This window comes from Brachyhypopomus gauderio, chromosome 8 (genome assembly GCF_052324685.1).
Source record: "Brachyhypopomus gauderio isolate BG-103 chromosome 8, BGAUD_0.2, whole genome shotgun sequence".
NCBI lineage: Eukaryota > Metazoa > Chordata > Actinopteri > Gymnotiformes > Hypopomidae > Brachyhypopomus > Brachyhypopomus gauderio.
Genome location: NC_135218.1, coordinates 27,082,827 through 27,099,182, shown reverse-complemented (window position 1 = coordinate 27,099,182; position 16,356 = coordinate 27,082,827). Strand labels below are relative to the sequence as shown.

Sequence of the window (16,356 nt, the reverse complement as noted above, 5' to 3'; positions counted from 1 at the left end):
TGTTTTGGTTATTAAAGGACTGTTTATGGAGGACAACTAAATGTACTGATTGTTGGTTCACTACAAACCTTCCTGACATCATTCTATTGCGAGACATACACTGGCGACAATGAACAAGCTGTATAAACGAAACCTGTAGGTTTGGCCTCTAACCAGCTGTGTGGTAATGTCCTCCGGGCAAGTGTTTTTATACTTATACAGTTGTAAATGTAATGTCATTGGTTAGCTTAAATGACGCCCACACACACACACATACACGTCTTATTCACATCTTTTGTTACATATTTCATGATGGGAGGAACCCGTCCTCTCAGAATAAAAGGACATGTTTCAGCATCCCGTCTGTAATGTTTCTCTGAACGAGTCTCGTCACAACTGTTTCTCGCCACACGTTTAGTTTACAGAATGGCGCAAACGAGACCAGGTTTTAGTAGCCAGCCCGACTGTGCCTCACCATCCAGGGGACATCCAAGCGGATCTCCAGCAAACCAGGACCTGCCGCCCCCACTGAACTCAAACATGGATAACCGGGACTCCCGAGCCAATGACAACGGGTTGATCAAACTTAATGATTCGTTGGTTAATTTAATTGAGAAGGTAAGCGCAGTCTATGATTAACCAATACTGAATTGTACAGTTTTACCTGCGTTGTAGCATAACCGAATGTAATGCGGCCCGGGTGAGGGCAGGATGAAGACTTGACCACTAGAGGGAGGTACCCTTCAACATGAAGTGAGCGGTGTACATACTGCACCCTTCACCCGTACTGATGTGTTTCTGCTGAGGTTAAACTCCTTAATGTGATGTCTAAACTAGCAAAGTGTAACCTACGTCTCGTAAATATATATATTTATGTATATTAACAAAGGTGATTCTCTTCTTCCTGATAAGATGTTGTGTCCTGTAAAAAAATGAACGATTAAATTCATTCACTTAAACTGTCACCTTATAGGCTCATGTATTGGAGCAAGAGAAGAAAATGTTAGAAAAACGGCGGGAGCGGCTGTTGGCCCAACACGGCCATAAGGCAATGCCTGAAGAGGTTATGAAACAAACGGCAGCAGACATGAAGCGACAGATTGATGAACTTGGCCGAGACCGAAAGAAATTAGAGGCTGAAGTAGAAAAGAGTCGCGGAGAAGTGGCCAACACTCGAGACAGGTGAGCCCGCAACGCACATTACGACTGTGATTGGACCTGGCAGTAGTGCACGGGATGAACGACCAACCCCTCCACCCCGAACCGAACCAGAGCTTTAAGAGCAGGTGTTTAGTACACCAACCGAGCCCGGTCCGTTTCCTCTCAGGATGAGCACGGTTTGTTCGCGAGGTCAGCACAGATCCCAGAGACCCAGCTCTCCTGTCCCGCACTGTCTTCTGAACGCTGCCTCCTTTTCACAGGATCGACGACGAGATAAAGAAGAAGACCGACTTGGAAACCGAGTTTATCAACACTAAAAAGGTAGAGAACTGCATGAGTTCCCTTTTGTACCATGAAACATTTTCCCTGCAAGTGCTAGTGGGAATTCCTGTGTTTCTGTGGTGCAGGACTTAGATGATGGTTACCTGCAGAAGGTAAATCTGGAACTCAAACTGGAGGATCTTAACGGACATATGGAGTTCTTAAAGCGTGGATTTGATGAAGTATGTAGATTAATGTATTATTATACTTATACATTATTTTTATTTATTATTATACAGTTGTTTTACTTTCTCACTCTCCCTACTATAGGAGATAAATGAGCTGAAGTCTCTGATATATAATGAGACTATAACACTGAAGCCAGATAACACTCTGAACTTGGACATGGAGCAGATCCTGCAGGCGTATAAAGCCCATTATGAAGGCATGGCAGCCCGGAACCGCATGGAGGTGGACAACTGCAATCAGAAGGTCAATGACCTGCTGACCCTCACGACCTCTGAGTCAAGAACCACATGACTGATATTTTAGTGTCTTCTGGGGTTTGGGGCTGTTTGAAACATTTCCGTCTACTGTGCACAGCAACACAGGTGTTAATGGCCTGGTGGTTAGGGAACTGGTCTTGTGACCGGAGGGTCGTGGGTTCGATCCCCAGACGTGAGGCCATGACTGAGGTGCCCCTGAGCAAGGCCCTTAACCCTCAACTGCTCACTTGTATAAAAAAAAAAAAAAAAAAAGATGCTCTGGATAAGGGCGTCTGCCAAATGCCATAAATGTAAATGTGTTAAGTAAGCAATGTAGTGGAACAGGCTGTGTTTGGTTGGTGGTTACCCACACAGGGTGTGAACACATTTCACTGTAATAAACATTCCATTCATGGTTTCCTAAAAGCGCATGTCAAAACTAATGACAAAATCATGTTGTGAACAATGATCAGAGTGCAAAGACTTAATTGCCTCTTTTACAATTTCTGCTCTGTGCTCTGGATGAATGATTAGAATGAGAAATTGAGGTTTTGATCATGTGTGTTGTGGGATTCCCTAGATGAACGCCAAGACGCTGAATGCTGAGAACCAAGACCAGAATGCGGGGAACATTAAAAAGGAGGTCCTTGATGATCAGAAGAGCGTTCAGAGACTCACGTCCGAGATCGAAATGCTCAAGAGGAAGGTACAAGGACACTTTCCCTAAGTTCACATCGTTTGGTTTTCCCATACGTCCTCCAAACTACATCCTGCTTGTCTCCTGTGCAGAAAAAGAACCTTGAAGATGACATAGCAACGTTGGAGAATGATGAGCAGACAACCATCAGTAAGCTTCAGGATCAGATCACACAGGTCCAGGATGCACTGCGGAGAGACAGGAGTGTGGTGGCACAGCAGACCTGTAAAAACCAGGAGCTCCTGAACCTCAAAATGGCTCTGGACATCGAGATCAGCACCTACGAGCAGATCCTGAGAGGAGAGGAGCACAGGTACTGGGGACTAACTGAAGAGATTACACAGAGTACTCAGGGCACCTTTACATCTTTAGTTTTACTGTGGTGTCTTTAAATGGTGTTCTCACCTTTGGTTTCATCTGTAGGATGACTGTTCCTCATTTTCAAAGTGGTGAGAATACCTGTTTTTGTTATCATTACATTTTCTTTGCATTGCCACAAACACACAGCCACACCACAGGGCCACACCTGAAATGTAGGCTGTACAATTTGATTGTCGTGCTAAATTAACGTGTCTCATCTTTTGCTCAGGTTTCTAAAATCAAACACCCCCATCCTTGCTCATAAAGAAGTGAAGGCCCCCCAAACCACATGAAGACAGGACTCTCCACACGTCTCCAAGAACCGCATGTTTATAAGGATGGAGGTCAAGACTGGCTGCCTGGTCCCTCAGACTCCAGAGCTCTGAATCTGTGTTTTTAACTCTAGTTGTTGGGTTCTCCGTTTGTGAATGTTAAACTTATTATGTTTAAAGGTAATGGGAAATAAAACTCACAAACTTAAAGGTAATGGAAAATTAAACTCACATACTTAAAGGTAATGAAAGATAAAACTGTGTTTAAAAGTAATGAAACAAAAGATATGCTTAAAGGTAATGGAAAATTAAAGGGGTCTTTTCATGGTAATCGTGCATTAGTTTGTCTTTTGTACGTCTGTTTGTGTATACTGGTGCAGGCCCTGGTGTTTGTCAGCTTGTAGCAGCAGAGACAAACCATGTTACCCTGGAAATGTAAACTCCTGTATCTGACATGCAGACATTTCAGGAAACTCACTGGAAATCATTTCACTGTGTAAAAGCAGTTATCAGACTACACAATTATCAGACTACACGTGTGATGAAGCACGTGTGAGGAGGAGGAGTGGGGATTGGTCTTGGCTTCCACACCACGAAATATCTGGAAAGATGAAACGTGACAAAAATCATAGTTATAACTTCTATGTTTACTAGTTTGAGTAAATGGGTTTGTGGCCAGTACCCTCAAAACCCACTCACACTCTCTCCACTTAGAATTCCACGTAGAATTATTGTGGCTTGCACGTATGAAATGACATGAGGGCCAATCTCAGGGTAACGTCATTTCATCTAAATAGATGATAAAATAGATGATCGTGTATAGATGATCTGCAATAGAATCCAGACCATTAGAGAAAACACTCATTTGATGCAATAAACCCACCACTGCATTCTAACAGCTTTAAAAGGGAAAATATTACTAGATGGAAAATTCTCATTACTCTGCAAAGGACAATGTTAAAAACTGTTTACATGAATGCCCCTCAGAGATTTAACATAATTCTCCTAGGAATTGTTGGCTGTTCGTTCAACAAATACGCTTACTCCCGTTCTAGTTTTACTTAAGCATGCAGTCCAGAGAGCAGCAGGAGTGACTAAATTACTCAAATTTCTGTAGCTGAAGTTCCAATCAATTCAAAACTCTGAAGATCACAAAAGAGAGCTGAATCCAATGATCAAGAACCCACTCCTTTACTAACAATTACCGAGAACCCACTCCTTTATTTAAAAAAAATCAAATCCCGTCAACAATGCAGAGGACTGGTGTATAATTCAAGTAAATAAAAATTCACTTCTAATATCATAATGCGCCCTGCTCATCTGCACAACGACACTGCTAAACATACAGTACATCACTGCCCAGTAATTCAGCATTACCAAGTCATAGCCAAGCCCTGGTTTTAACTGGCAAGTACCCGAAGGTCGATGCTCCTTCGCCGGTGCGCCCTGGACTTGTGGTACCACAGTTTGCCCACCAGTCTCCTGGCAGTGTTGGTGTAGTCCCGGTTGGCCAGACCCAGAAGGAGAGGCACTGCGGTCATTCCTGCCACCCCAGTGCACAGGAGCACGATGTGGGCGGTGCTGTTTCCCTGTTCTCCACGACGCAGCAGGAAGACCATGCAGACGTGCGTGTAGACGATGTAGGGCGCCCAGCAGGCCAGGAACGCCAGCGAGACGGCAGCCACGCAGCGGACGTAGCGCACCTCCAACCTCCTCCGCCGGCCGCCCACCGCCCGCTCCAGGCGTTGGATACCCCTGAGCTGGCCCCGCGTGATCCACAGAACCCGGCCGGTCATGCCAGCGATGGCCAGGACGGCGGGCACCAGCACGCCGTACACCTCCAGGTAGATGAAGGCGTCGGGGAAGACGCTTCGGTACGTGCAGCAGGAGCGTCCGGACGGGCGGGATCGGGCGCAGGCGGACGGAGCCGTGGCGTTGGCCCGCCCGTCCCAGCCGTTCCAGCCGAACACGGGCATCAGGGCGAAGAGGAGGGGCAGGAGCCACGCGGCCAGCAGGGCCAGACGGAGCCGGCGGTGCAGCCAGGAGCGGGCGCGGTGCAGCGGGCTGACGATGCTGACGTAGCGGTCGTAGTGCACCAGCACCAGGTTGGAGACGAAGGCCAGGAACAGGAAGTTGGGGGAGACGTGGACCAGCAGACAGGCGGAGAAGCTGAGGGTGCGGACCAGCGCCATCCAGGGGATGAAGGGCAGACCTACACCCATGCCCAGGTCAGCCACCAGGAGGCTGAGATAGAAGTAACCCGCAGGATTACGGAGCCGACGGCTGCAGGCGACGCCCAGGAAGATCGGCAGGTTGGCCAGGACGATGGCGGTGGACAGGGGCAGCGTCACGGCATAAATCAGACGAGCCTCCTGCCCGCTGCTCCTCGAGTCATTGCAAACCATAGCAGACGTTTCCCTAGCGCCCCCTGTCTGCATCACTGTGTAATGACAGGCTCACCCTGGGGGAAAAGTATGGGGTAAAAGGGCAAAGGTCATTATAGCTCCAGCTGGATCGGACGTGCTGATAAAGGATAAATGGAATGGTTAAAGAACAGCGCAGAAAACAAATGGCTGTCTTTTGTTTAGACTAAAGATTAAGCAGCTCATTCTGATCTGAGAACACCCTTTTCTCTTCCCCTGCAATACAGTGTTTAATCGTCCCACTGAAACCCATAGACCGTGATACCCTGTGGAGTATCACAAGGAAGCCACTACAGTATCCGTGTGTCCACACTGAGCCCCATCAGTTCACCACTCCAGAAACACTACAAACTTTATGATGGTGCTTCTTCTGAAAACAAAGCAAACAGAGTCAAACAGTTTTATACAGCGCTTTTTACAACATGCGCCTTAACAATGCAGCTTTACAAATGTCTGACTGCAGGTCCCCAATGAGCAAGTCGAGGGAAAAACTCCCTGGATGGAATTAATCAAGAATCCTTGAGAGGGCCAAAAGATCCAGAAACAACCCATCCTCCACCGAGCAGAACACCTGCTCACCAGGCCAGTCATCAGAACCATCAAACCTTGTAGTACGATTACACAGCACACACATTTACAACATACCTACATATCTAGCATCTATTCTGCAGACAAAGAGATATACTCAAGGCTCATATATTTACCTCATAAACATCACCATAATGCTACATAATCAAAAATTCTTTTCTGACCTCTTGGAGAGGCCCGTCCAGCTTCACGTTTGATCAAAACAGTTACATTCCAGAGTCAGTACCATTCTACTGAGTCAGTTACATTCTACAGTTACATTCCAGAGTCAGTACCATTCTACTGAGTCAGTTACATTCTACAGTTACATTCTACAGTCAGTACCATTTTACAGTTAAATTCCACAGTCAGTACCATTTTAGTTACATTCTAGAGAGTCAGTACCATTTTACAGTTAAATTCCACAGAGTCAGTACCATTTTACAGTTACATTCTACAGTCAGTACCATTCTACAATTACATTCTACAGAGTCAGTACCATTCTACAATTACATTCCACAGAGTCAGTACCATACTACAATTACAATTTACAGAGTCAGTACCATTCTACAGTTAGTTCCATTCGACAGTTACATTCTACAGCCAGTACCATTCGACAGTTACATTCTACAGAGTCAGTACCATTCTACAGTGGCATTCTACTGAATCAGTTCCATTCTACAGTTCCATTCTACAGAGTCCATACCATTCTACAGTTACAATTTACAGTTCGTACCATTGTAGTGACATTCTACAGTAAGACTACAGGGTTAACGTCTGTGGAACATAACACAGAGCAGAGTACCCACATGACATACTGTAGCTAAGCACAGGTGATAAGATCTGATTCATGGTGCACCTGCAGATGACACTAACAGAACAGTTATAATATGAACAGAGGTAGCAGGACCCGAGTGGTGTTCTGGTCAGCAGAAGCCCATGCTCCACATGGACACCACACACTACTACACAGAACTTGCACAAATTTAGTCAGGGATGCCCTGTTGTTACATCTCTCTAATAAAAACGTTCTGGGTCTGTTTGCTGGCATGGCATAACTGCTTATTTGCTGTGGAGTTACGAAGGCAGGTGAGTATGATCTTGTAAAGTCTGAGAAGTCTGCGATGTGCAGAACTTTAGGAGATAATGCTGCTTTACTAAAGAGCAGACCAGCCGCATTAAAGAGGGAAGATCTTCCTAGCCATGTATCTGCTACACTGGCTTACACGTCTCATTCAAAAGTAGGTCAAACATTTGGTTTAGTGTCCAAGTATTGAGTACGTATAAATAACTTTGGACATTCACCACTAAATCAAATTAATACGAGGACATGAATCTTTCAGTCTTGAGACCATTTTGGGTCATAAGCCCATGATCATTTGTGAAAAGAGGTTTTACTCCAGATATTTTTTCAGTTAGAAATATTCCTGTTAACATATTTGTCTTTACCGTACCAGTGCCGTAGCATTTTCATTTGAGATGTAATGGGTACATGTAGACGTGATCTTACGTGAACAAAGGGACCATACAGACTAATTAGTTTCTGAGAAAGGGTTTGACTGCAATCGCTTTGCTTTGCCATGGTGTATGCGAAGTGGTCCACAAATAAACTTCTCTAGCCTGTCATTGTCACTAACGGAGAGCGCAGACATCAGAACCTCCCCGTCTTGTTAAACCTATTCCTCATAAACAGTCCATTTGCCAGGTTTATAGCAGCCATGAGAAAGGGACTCATGAGCATAAATCCTCCTGTGTATTTACCAACACTTAAACACAAATGTCACCATCCAGGAAGGTTTTCCATGAAAGCAGAAAGATCGTGCTTACCTTTTATATTTAAAATATTGACCAAAGACGAGAGAATCCAAGAACCCTTTCATGTCTTCCTTAGCATGAGAAGGGTATGTGGGGATGGGTCCAGCGAGATGTTTGTGCCCAGGTGTGTGACAGAGACCCTACATTTGAAGTGTGAGCTGTAAAACGTCTCATTCCCGTCGAGGTTCTTTGGGCTGTCAGTTCTTCTAAACACACGACGCAGCGAGTATCCAGAAGCACATTAAAGAGGTGCACAGGAGAAGCAGCCCGTCTACTGGAGACACCAGGACAACTGCCCAGATCTGCAGAGCCTGTGTGAGACACTAATCTAGCAGGAGGGGGGGGCGTACCAAACACGCATACACCCAGCACTTCTGCAGAGAGCACTCCCGGAGACCTTTGACCTACTGCAAAACACGTCAAACGCTAAATGTCCAGGACAGTAGACTGGAGCCCAGGTGCACACTGGAGACTTTGGAAATTTTGGGTTGTACCGGACCTCCACCACCATCATCATCGTCCTGCTCACCCATTGGTTCTTGTCTCTTGGTCCCGCCCACATCGTGCAGGATGCCCCAGCTCCTGAGTCGAGGTACGTCTACAGCTGGGTTCTGGTCGGGCTCTGTTTCGTTTCACTTGGGCCTCCACTCCTGGAGCTGTTTGATGACCCTGGATGGTTTCAGTCCTTCCTACATGTGCGTCTCTTGACAGTTGGTAAGCCATTGTCCATACTCTCTTGTTGAGCACCTTATCAAACCATGTCAGGCAAAGACCTGGTGTTGTGCATCGGTTAATGAATGTCTGGATCCTTTTGGAGCAGGACAAAATGACCATCCATGTGTCTAAAGCATACAGCTGCAACTTTACAATCTAGTTGAACAGAGACATTCTAGGGCAGAATGTGTCATTACATTTTAACACATTACATATTACATTTCTTAAAAACTAAACATCATGCGTTAATTTCTGAAAAGAAAATCTTGCAAGAAAGTAAACCATGAAATGTGTATCTATCAGAGACCCCACTCACAACCGCAACTCCACTCGTCTTTTCCCCGTAAGCTAGAAACACTGACGTATTTGATGAGCTTTGAGGACAGCAGGGACATAGTCAGCGTGGACCAGTGTCCCCACAGACGGAGCGCTGTCCAAAGCCCTCAGGGACGGACGTTAACTCACAACAACACAGAACAAGTGGACCTGGCATGAGCACAAAGTTATCGGCAGGACGGCGGCGTGTTGGGGTAGAGGACAAACATTCATCACCACCGCTCAAAACATACGGCCGTCTAAAGACGCAGCGCTGGGAGTCAGCACACCTTCAATCACGCCACCAGTCTGACTTACGGCTTTCGGTGCCCAGACATTTCAACACAGACATTTCATGTGAGCCAGACTTCATAGGTGACGTTAGAAACAGCCTGTGGAAGGAAAAACACTTCACATACAGCAAAGAGCACAGTAGCACAAGAACTCAAGACCTCAACCTGGATGGTCACACCCAGCAAGCTTTATTTAAACAACCGTCCAACGACAGCTAACTTGGCACACCAGCCCAGGCGAGGTGAAATTTACCCCCCCCCACCCCTTTGCTTTCCGTGAATAATGACTAATTGGGGAGGTAACACACACATGCACAAGCACGGTCTTCATTTCTGTTCACCTGCTGTATTGGTCAATGTGCATCACGGAATCATGCACAGCACAGTCTTATTAAATGACATCATCCATCCAGCGGAAATTACGGAGACTTTATTATCTGAATGTTCCCAATCTGTTTGCTATAATTCCCAGGAGATCAACAAATATTATGTATTACATAAACTGGGCATTAGATGAGAACAGGGAAAACTAGGTTATCATTTGCACCATGAGGTTCAGTTGTGCTAACACTGAAGAGCATGAAATACCCACAATGCTCCTTCAGAGGGTCAAAGAAACCAAAACAAATTGAAGCATGGAACACAAGGTAAGAACTCGGCTTCAACCAGCGGACCAATCATTGTACTTTCTATTAAAGATTGTAAAAAAAATATCTTTGTTGTTTAGCCAAATGATCACAGGTCCAGGAACTCTCCAGGTCTAGAAGCTGTCTTGCATCATCACTGTAGCGGACCAGTCATGTAAAAGTCTGTAGAAGAATCAATCCTTAAAAAACTTGAATTATGCAGCAAGGCCCTTCTTTGAGGGTGCGATCTGGATGCGATGCGGTCTGCCAGACACAGGAGATCCCAGGCCATCGTCTTCCTACCGATCGGGCCTCTGGAGACAGAAGACTTTGGCTTTGTGGTCGCCACCTGCCGTCACAGCTACTGATGCATCTCTATAGAGGAAACAGAGGAGGGTCAGCGTGTACGTATAGATCACACGACAATAACAGCACGAAGAAGAGAGCTACCCCATCGGACAGAAGACAAACGAGTGAAATAACCCTACAAGGCCCCTCTCTCTGTAGGGGTTAGCGTAGACAATGGAAAGAACAGTCTGTCTATGTTCCGGTCAGTCATTGACTAAGACAACCACCTGTTTTGAACGTCCACCACGCCACAAGCGTGTTTGCACCCCCAGCACACACTGCTGAAATGCAGGCTGTGTCGGCCAATTCCCTGCATGCGTATGCCTGCTCGTGTTTGCATAAACTGCTTTTGCAGTATAAACGTGCATTAAAACTCTGCAGACGTCGCCTGCCCTTTGGTCAGTCAGGTGTCTTATGAACCACCAATAAAGGTGGAGGCAGTGTACACAGCACTGACCCTGGAACAGTCCATCGGCAGACACAAGAGGGCCTGACCGGTGGTACAGCTGTGAGTGCAGGAGACACAGCAAGCAAAATGCTTGAATGTTAAATCATTATGTCTGGATAATTACAATTATTGTGCTTTGGAAATGCTCTGCTTATGGTTTTTGAGAAACGTGATGATAGTTCACTTCTAGTTGATCGATCTTGTTTTTAAGTTCAAGTGTAACTGTAAATATCACAGAAAAAGCAGGAATAAGACCCACAAAGCTGAGCTGTAGTAAAAAATGTGGACGTCAGTGTGCTGTTTCACTAAACATCAGGAAAATTATCAAAGCTGTAAATAAAAACAGGTAACGCCCACTTCATGCCTGCTAACACCAAAATAAAAACCCCCAAACACTAAGAGCTACTCCTCCAGGTGTGTGGACCGCCCACCACGGCCTCACTCACCTGTTGAGGGTGAAGTCCAGGATCTCGGCCGAGTGGCCGCGATACTCCGATACCAGACTCCCTGACCGGCCATCCCACAGAACGACCGCCCCGCCCAGATTGCACGCGGCCACCATCGCAGACGACTCCTCCCACTGCAGACGGACGATGCCCACCTGAGAGGGACACGCCCACACGTGGAAGTTAAGACTTTATAATAAATATATAAATGCACCTGATTTATATATTTATATATATTATAAAACAGCACTGATTGAGTATGGCGTGTCCGCTCCATTCTGTCGCGGTTACCTCGTGTTTACAGCGATGTCTCAGGCTCTGTGTGGGCAGGTCGAATATGGCCAGAGTGCCGTCCAGATACGCCACGGCGACCAGCGGAAGCCTGGAACATCACGTGATCAGTCGATACATAACCACCTCAACAACCTCCTTACTGGGAGTAATGGGACAGTCCCAGTGTCGTAACTTACACGTTACAAAATCCAACAGACTCCACCGAGTTGGCACCCTGGTCCTCAGTTGTCTTCTGTGCTTCGCTGTTTTCAATGGAGAAACAGCCCACCACCTAGAGCAGGGAAGCATCACCATTAGAGCAGCGCAGTCGTAGAGTGGCCATAGAGCAGTCATAGGGAGGCCATAGAGCAGTCGTAGAGCAGACAGAGCTGTCGTAGAGCGACCGTAGAGCAGTCATAGGGAGACCATAGAGCAGTCGTAGAGCAGCCATAGAGCTGTCGTAGAGCAGCCATAGAGCTGTTGTAGAGCAGCCATAGAGCTACCGTAGAGCAGTCAGAGTTGTCGTAGAGCAGTCAGAGTTGTCGTAGAGTGGCCATAGAGCAGTCATAGAGTTGTCGTAGAGTGGCCATAGAGCAGTCATAGAGTTGTCATAGAGTGGCCATAGAGCAGTCATAGAGCTGTCGTAGAGTGGCCATAGAACAGCACTACAGGCGCAGACTCTGACTCACTAATGCAGCGCTCAGTCATAACTGCACATGGTTCTTCTCAGCAGAGGAGCTGCACCTACAGCCTGTGATGGATGGTCTTCTTCAGAGTGCCTCACATAACTCTCTGGCTCTCACCTTCACACGCGAGCTCATGTTTCTGGACGGCTTCTGCAGAGTCCCGTTATGTCCCGTCTCCCAGATGTGTGCGTACAAGTGCCTGGCTCAGACCCAGCGCCCCAGACGAGCGACCCGCCTTCCTAATGCTCGCATGTGCTGTCGTGTTGTGACTTTCATTATGTTTTATTTTGTAATTTGTGAGCCTTTTTTGTTGTTGGTGGTTCATCTGCATTTATCTCAGGCCATTAGTACAGGTTAGTAAATGTTAGTAATGGCTAGAATAGTTTTGTACACCAGTTTTGTAAATATCACTTGAATCTAACACAGTGGATATAACACATTGTGTAATATACAGCTCTTTGTACAGGTTAAGGTTGTAATGTTTGGAGAGGTGAGTGTTCTTTATTAGTAGGACAGTACGTGTGCTGACTGAATCAAACCCATGGCCCTGTTACTGGAAGCCTGCTTGACATGATATATCAGAACTACAGAAACCTCCATTTACATGGATGAACTCACCTTGCCTGTTGAGGTGTTGAGAAGTTTAGCCTGTCCATCCACCGACCCTGTGAGGACCAGCGTGCCATCTTTGTTGCATTCCATAGATGTCAGCGCCCCCTGGTGGCCATCATGGCCTAAGAAAACAGCAAGGGTTGTTTTTAACCAAGGTCATGATGTGTTTAAACACACAGAATACCAGAATCTGAATACCAGATAAGAGGCCTAGGGACTTAATTGTCCTCATAAGCGATTAGCTGTCCTCCACCTTTAATGACGTAGATGGCGGTGCCTTGCTTGAGGTCCCAGAGACGTAGTGTTCCATCTTCATATCCCACCACTGCTCTCCTGCCTGTGTGAGGGACGGAGACACTTCAGTCAACTCCTCCGTCACACCCAGGAGGGGGAGGAGACAGCCTCACTCTTACCTCGTTAAAACACCACCCAGATTTACGACAATTCTACCAAATTCCATCAAAATCAAACGACTAGCAAACGACTCCCAGCTGCTCAGAGCTTTACTGATTTACTCCTCTGTAGATCAGCCACAGACCTACACACATTCCAACAGGGTCATCGTTTAAACCTTTAAACACAAGAAATGAGCACAGTCACACCACCCTGTGTAGTTCACCTTCAGATCATGTTAAAAATTACAACACGTCTTAACATCATGTTCATCTTCATGACCACACTCATGTTCAGATTGTGCTCACTTTCGTTGCTTTTTGTTAGTGAAACATTTACTGGCCCCTGCAGGACACCGTAGAGCTGTAGTGTCTCAAGGCCGCAGCTAAAAGCCACGGCGTGCTGATGCAGAAGCAGCAATTATGGGAAACAACGACTTTAATAAAAATAAAAAAACCACTAAACCCGTCCCCCAAACAAACCCGTCCTTTGTCCCCTCTGTTCTAAAGATGTCCTCTGTCCCCGTTATAGACTCAAGGTTCTCTCACCATCAGGGAGGATTTTCCCGCTTGTTGCTTGACAGTTGGGTCCCTGAAGCGTCTTGCACTCTCCACTAGGAATCTTCCACATCCACACGTTACCGTCCGCAGCCCCCGCCAGCAGGACAGGTGCACAGGGGTGCCACTGAAGCCACTGCCACAACGGGACAGGACAGGACATGATCAGGACAGCTCACATCAGACAACACAGCACAGGGATCAATCAACACTTTTCTTTTTACATAGAGTCAACACACTAGTGATTTGCATTAACTAACCTCTAGATCTCCTACTTCAAAAGACCAAATCTCTTCTTTGGCCTCGACCCTCCAGACCTTTATTAATCCACTCATGTCTCCAGACGCCACCAGCTTGGAGTCGTGGCTGAAGACTGCACACGTGACCGAGTCCTTATGGCCTACAGAAAACATGATTCTTGAGGGTTTAAAGAGTGGTTGCTGATCTGACTCAGCACGAGATTACACACAGATTACCCAGCGGTCATCACTCCAACACACCTGTGCACTCAAACAGCACCTCTCCGGTGGTGACGTTCCACACGTAACCCTGGTCATCCTCACCGCCGGTGACAGCGAGAGTGTTTGTCAGTGGGTCCAAGCTGACACAGAACACAGATCCTGAGATAGACGATTAAATGTACACAGTGAATTAGCAGCAACTACATGAAGAGGAAGGAGCACGTCGGTAAAGGATAAAGACCAGTAGGCAAGAAGAAGACTGCAAAGAAACGTCACCGGTATGTTTAGAAAACGTGAGCTCGCTGTCATCTTGATCGTCTTCCATCTCATCCTCGGTTTCCCAGCCTTCGTCATCTGCGTTCCCCGCCTCATCGAAATCCACACCCTCGATCTCCCCTGCTAGGTCATCTGAATAAAAACCACACATGTCCGACAGATAACGCACAGAGAAGCCAGCACTACAACATCAACGTCTTAATCTCACCATGTAGCTAACTGATTCCCTGACTTACAGGTGTGCCGAACTCCGACTCCTCTGCAGAATCCGACTCACCCCGTTGGCACACGAATAAAGACGCTAGAGATGATATTAGGGAGCATAATTCCTGCAGACATTGTGTTGGCATCACTAAAATTATATCCCCCTTATTAAAATAACCCTTAGTGAATGTAGAGACATGTGTTTCATATAGAATAGCCTACACATCCAGATAAGTCACAAAAATTAAGGTTAACCAGACATTTCAGTCATGCGAGAACTGTGATTATAACTTAGTTTTGTCCAAACTAGATAATTAGGAAATATTTGTCAAATATGGTATTAATAAGAGTCGTGTTGTCAGTAAGATGCATGTTTGGCAGTAATAAACAAAGTAACATTGCGAAGTCACGTGGTCACAGCAAGCTGTACTGCTCCCTGAGAATAAAGAGTGAGACAAGCGCCGTTTACTGTGGTGGACCATTAAAGATTCGCCCTTATGTTACTCATAGAAATAAGGGAAATGAAGAACATCATCTTTATGTAGCGTCTTTACGTGCGTGGAGTCGTACTGGGCCCAACACCGCGCACAGGACGGCCCAACACCGCGCGGCCCAACCGCGCACCGGGCGGCCCAACACACCCACCTGCCGTCGGCTCCGTCTCTTCCAGCTCGATCACTTCGATGATCTCCTCGTCCCCGTGGAGATGCACCGCGGCGTCTTCGGTCTGCTCCATGCCGTGTGAGGCGCACCCACCCGGGCAGCCCGGCTGCGACCCGGCCGGCCTGGACACTTTCAGCCCAAAACGGGTCTATTCAGGCGGCTTGTAAAGTCGTATCCGCACGCTGAAGATTGTCCTCTTTTCCGCAGACTGGTCAAATATATACATATAAATATATTGCGAATTTAGTCGGTATTAAAATAACAAACGTGTTGATAAAAAGTAGATCACCCCCATGACAAATACACGTGTTGGTTTATGACCCTAACTGTGACGTTCCCAAATATGAAACGGAAGTCGTATGCAGGACTTCCGGTGTGTAAGTGGCTTGTGTTACCTATATGAGCCACGAGATGGCGCAATGCGCTGATAAATTAAGAGATTTTATCACGTCCAGATGTTGGTAAATATATTTGCATTTACAGTAAGAGCTACATGAAACTATACGTTTGCAAAAACTTTAAAAAGGACTATTACCTTAAAAATGACTAATATCTTAAATCCATTTATTTATGTGTTCCAGAAAATATAGTAATAGGACTTTTATTGTGATGTGATCTGTTGCTTCACCGTCTTTAGTGGTGAAGGTTATTACATTCGGCCGTATGTTAATAATTAGGTTTCCAGTTCAGCAGAATGACTGTAAGATACAAGATGTACAAACAGCCTGTAAGGCTGCCACGAATGTTGGCGACACAAACGCGGCCGATATTGTGTTCATTACAGCTTTAGACGAGAGCTAACGGATCAACTCTTAATCTGAACGGGCTAAGTTGATCTGTAGGAACAAGTATTCACGATACTGATATTTGTTGTATATTTTAACTAGGGGTGCACGATATGGACTAGAATTGCGATGTGCGATAACGTTGTTGGATATCCCGATATCGATGTGAACCACGATAAATTAAGATTAAAATACAGAAATGTAGTGTCTCTCTGAACAGCAGCACGTTAATTTGT

General features: G+C 46.2%; 3 protein-coding genes across 4 annotated transcripts; 1 reads left to right on the top strand and 2 right to left on the bottom strand.

Moving 5' to 3' along the window:
- The first annotated feature begins 332 nt into the window (after positions 1 to 332).
- LOC143522203 (keratin, type II cytoskeletal 8-like) lies at positions 333 to 3,523 on the top strand. 2 transcript variants are annotated; one of them, XM_077015976.1, is made up of 9 exons: positions 333 to 597; positions 953 to 1,161; positions 1,401 to 1,461; positions 1,548 to 1,643; positions 1,732 to 1,893; positions 2,467 to 2,592; positions 2,676 to 2,896; positions 3,007 to 3,032; positions 3,173 to 3,523. In XM_077015976.1, exons 1-9 carry the CDS (start codon positions 406 to 408, stop codon positions 3,178 to 3,180), a joined length of 1,101 nt encoding a protein of 366 aa, XP_076872091.1. In that variant the 5' UTR covers positions 333 to 405; the 3' UTR covers positions 3,181 to 3,523. The 2 variants fall into 2 exon arrangements, with proteins under 2 accessions (XP_076872091.1, XP_076872092.1); XM_077015977.1 differs by lacking the exon at positions 333 to 597 and adding an exon at positions 741 to 868.
- Positions 3,524 to 4,615: 1,092 nt separating this feature from the next.
- LOC143522254 (G-protein coupled bile acid receptor 1) lies at positions 4,616 to 5,620 on the bottom strand. Its single transcript, XM_077016060.1, has one exon. It carries the CDS (start codon positions 5,618 to 5,620, stop codon positions 4,616 to 4,618), a length of 1,005 nt encoding a protein of 334 aa, XP_076872175.1.
- Positions 5,621 to 9,494: 3,874 nt separating this feature from the next.
- Positions 9,495 to 15,681, bottom strand: aamp (angio-associated, migratory cell protein). Its single transcript, XM_077015972.1, has 11 exons — positions 15,318 to 15,681; positions 14,469 to 14,600; positions 14,232 to 14,351; positions 13,992 to 14,131; positions 13,723 to 13,867; positions 13,035 to 13,118; positions 12,788 to 12,903; positions 11,681 to 11,775; positions 11,502 to 11,592; positions 11,211 to 11,365; positions 9,495 to 10,343 (listed from the first exon to the last, which is right to left on the bottom strand). The coding sequence occupies exons 1-11, from the start codon at positions 15,406 to 15,408 to the stop codon at positions 10,268 to 10,270; spliced, it is 1,245 nt and encodes a 414-aa protein (XP_076872087.1). The 5' UTR covers positions 15,409 to 15,681; the 3' UTR covers positions 9,495 to 10,267.
- Positions 15,682 to 16,356: the final 675 nt, after the last annotated feature.

Coding starts and splice junctions, on each gene's coding strand:
- LOC143522203 (XM_077015976.1), top strand. CDS start 406: ATGGCGCAAACGAGACCAGGTTTTAGTAGCCAGCCCGACTGTGCCTCA. Junction 598..952: donor TGGTTAATTTAATTGAGAAG/GTAAGCGCAGTC, acceptor GTCACCTTATAG/GCTCATGTATTGGAGCAAGA. Junction 1,162..1,400: donor GTGGCCAACACTCGAGACAG/GTGAGCCCGCAA, acceptor TCCTTTTCACAG/GATCGACGACGAGATAAAGA.
- LOC143522254 (XM_077016060.1), bottom strand. CDS start 5,620: ATGGTTTGCAATGACTCGAGGAGCAGCGGGCAGGAGGCTCGTCTGATT.
- aamp (XM_077015972.1), bottom strand. CDS start 15,408: ATGGAGCAGACCGAAGACGCCGCGGTGCATCTCCACGGGGACGAGGAG. Junction 11,593..11,680: donor TCTGTTGGATTTTGTAACGT/GTAAGTTACGAC, acceptor GTGATGTTCCAG/GCTTCCGCTGGTCGCCGTGG. Junction 10,344..11,210: donor CTGGACTTCACCCTCAACAG/GTGAGTGAGGCC, acceptor TTTCCTCTATAG/AGATGCATCAGTAGCTGTGA.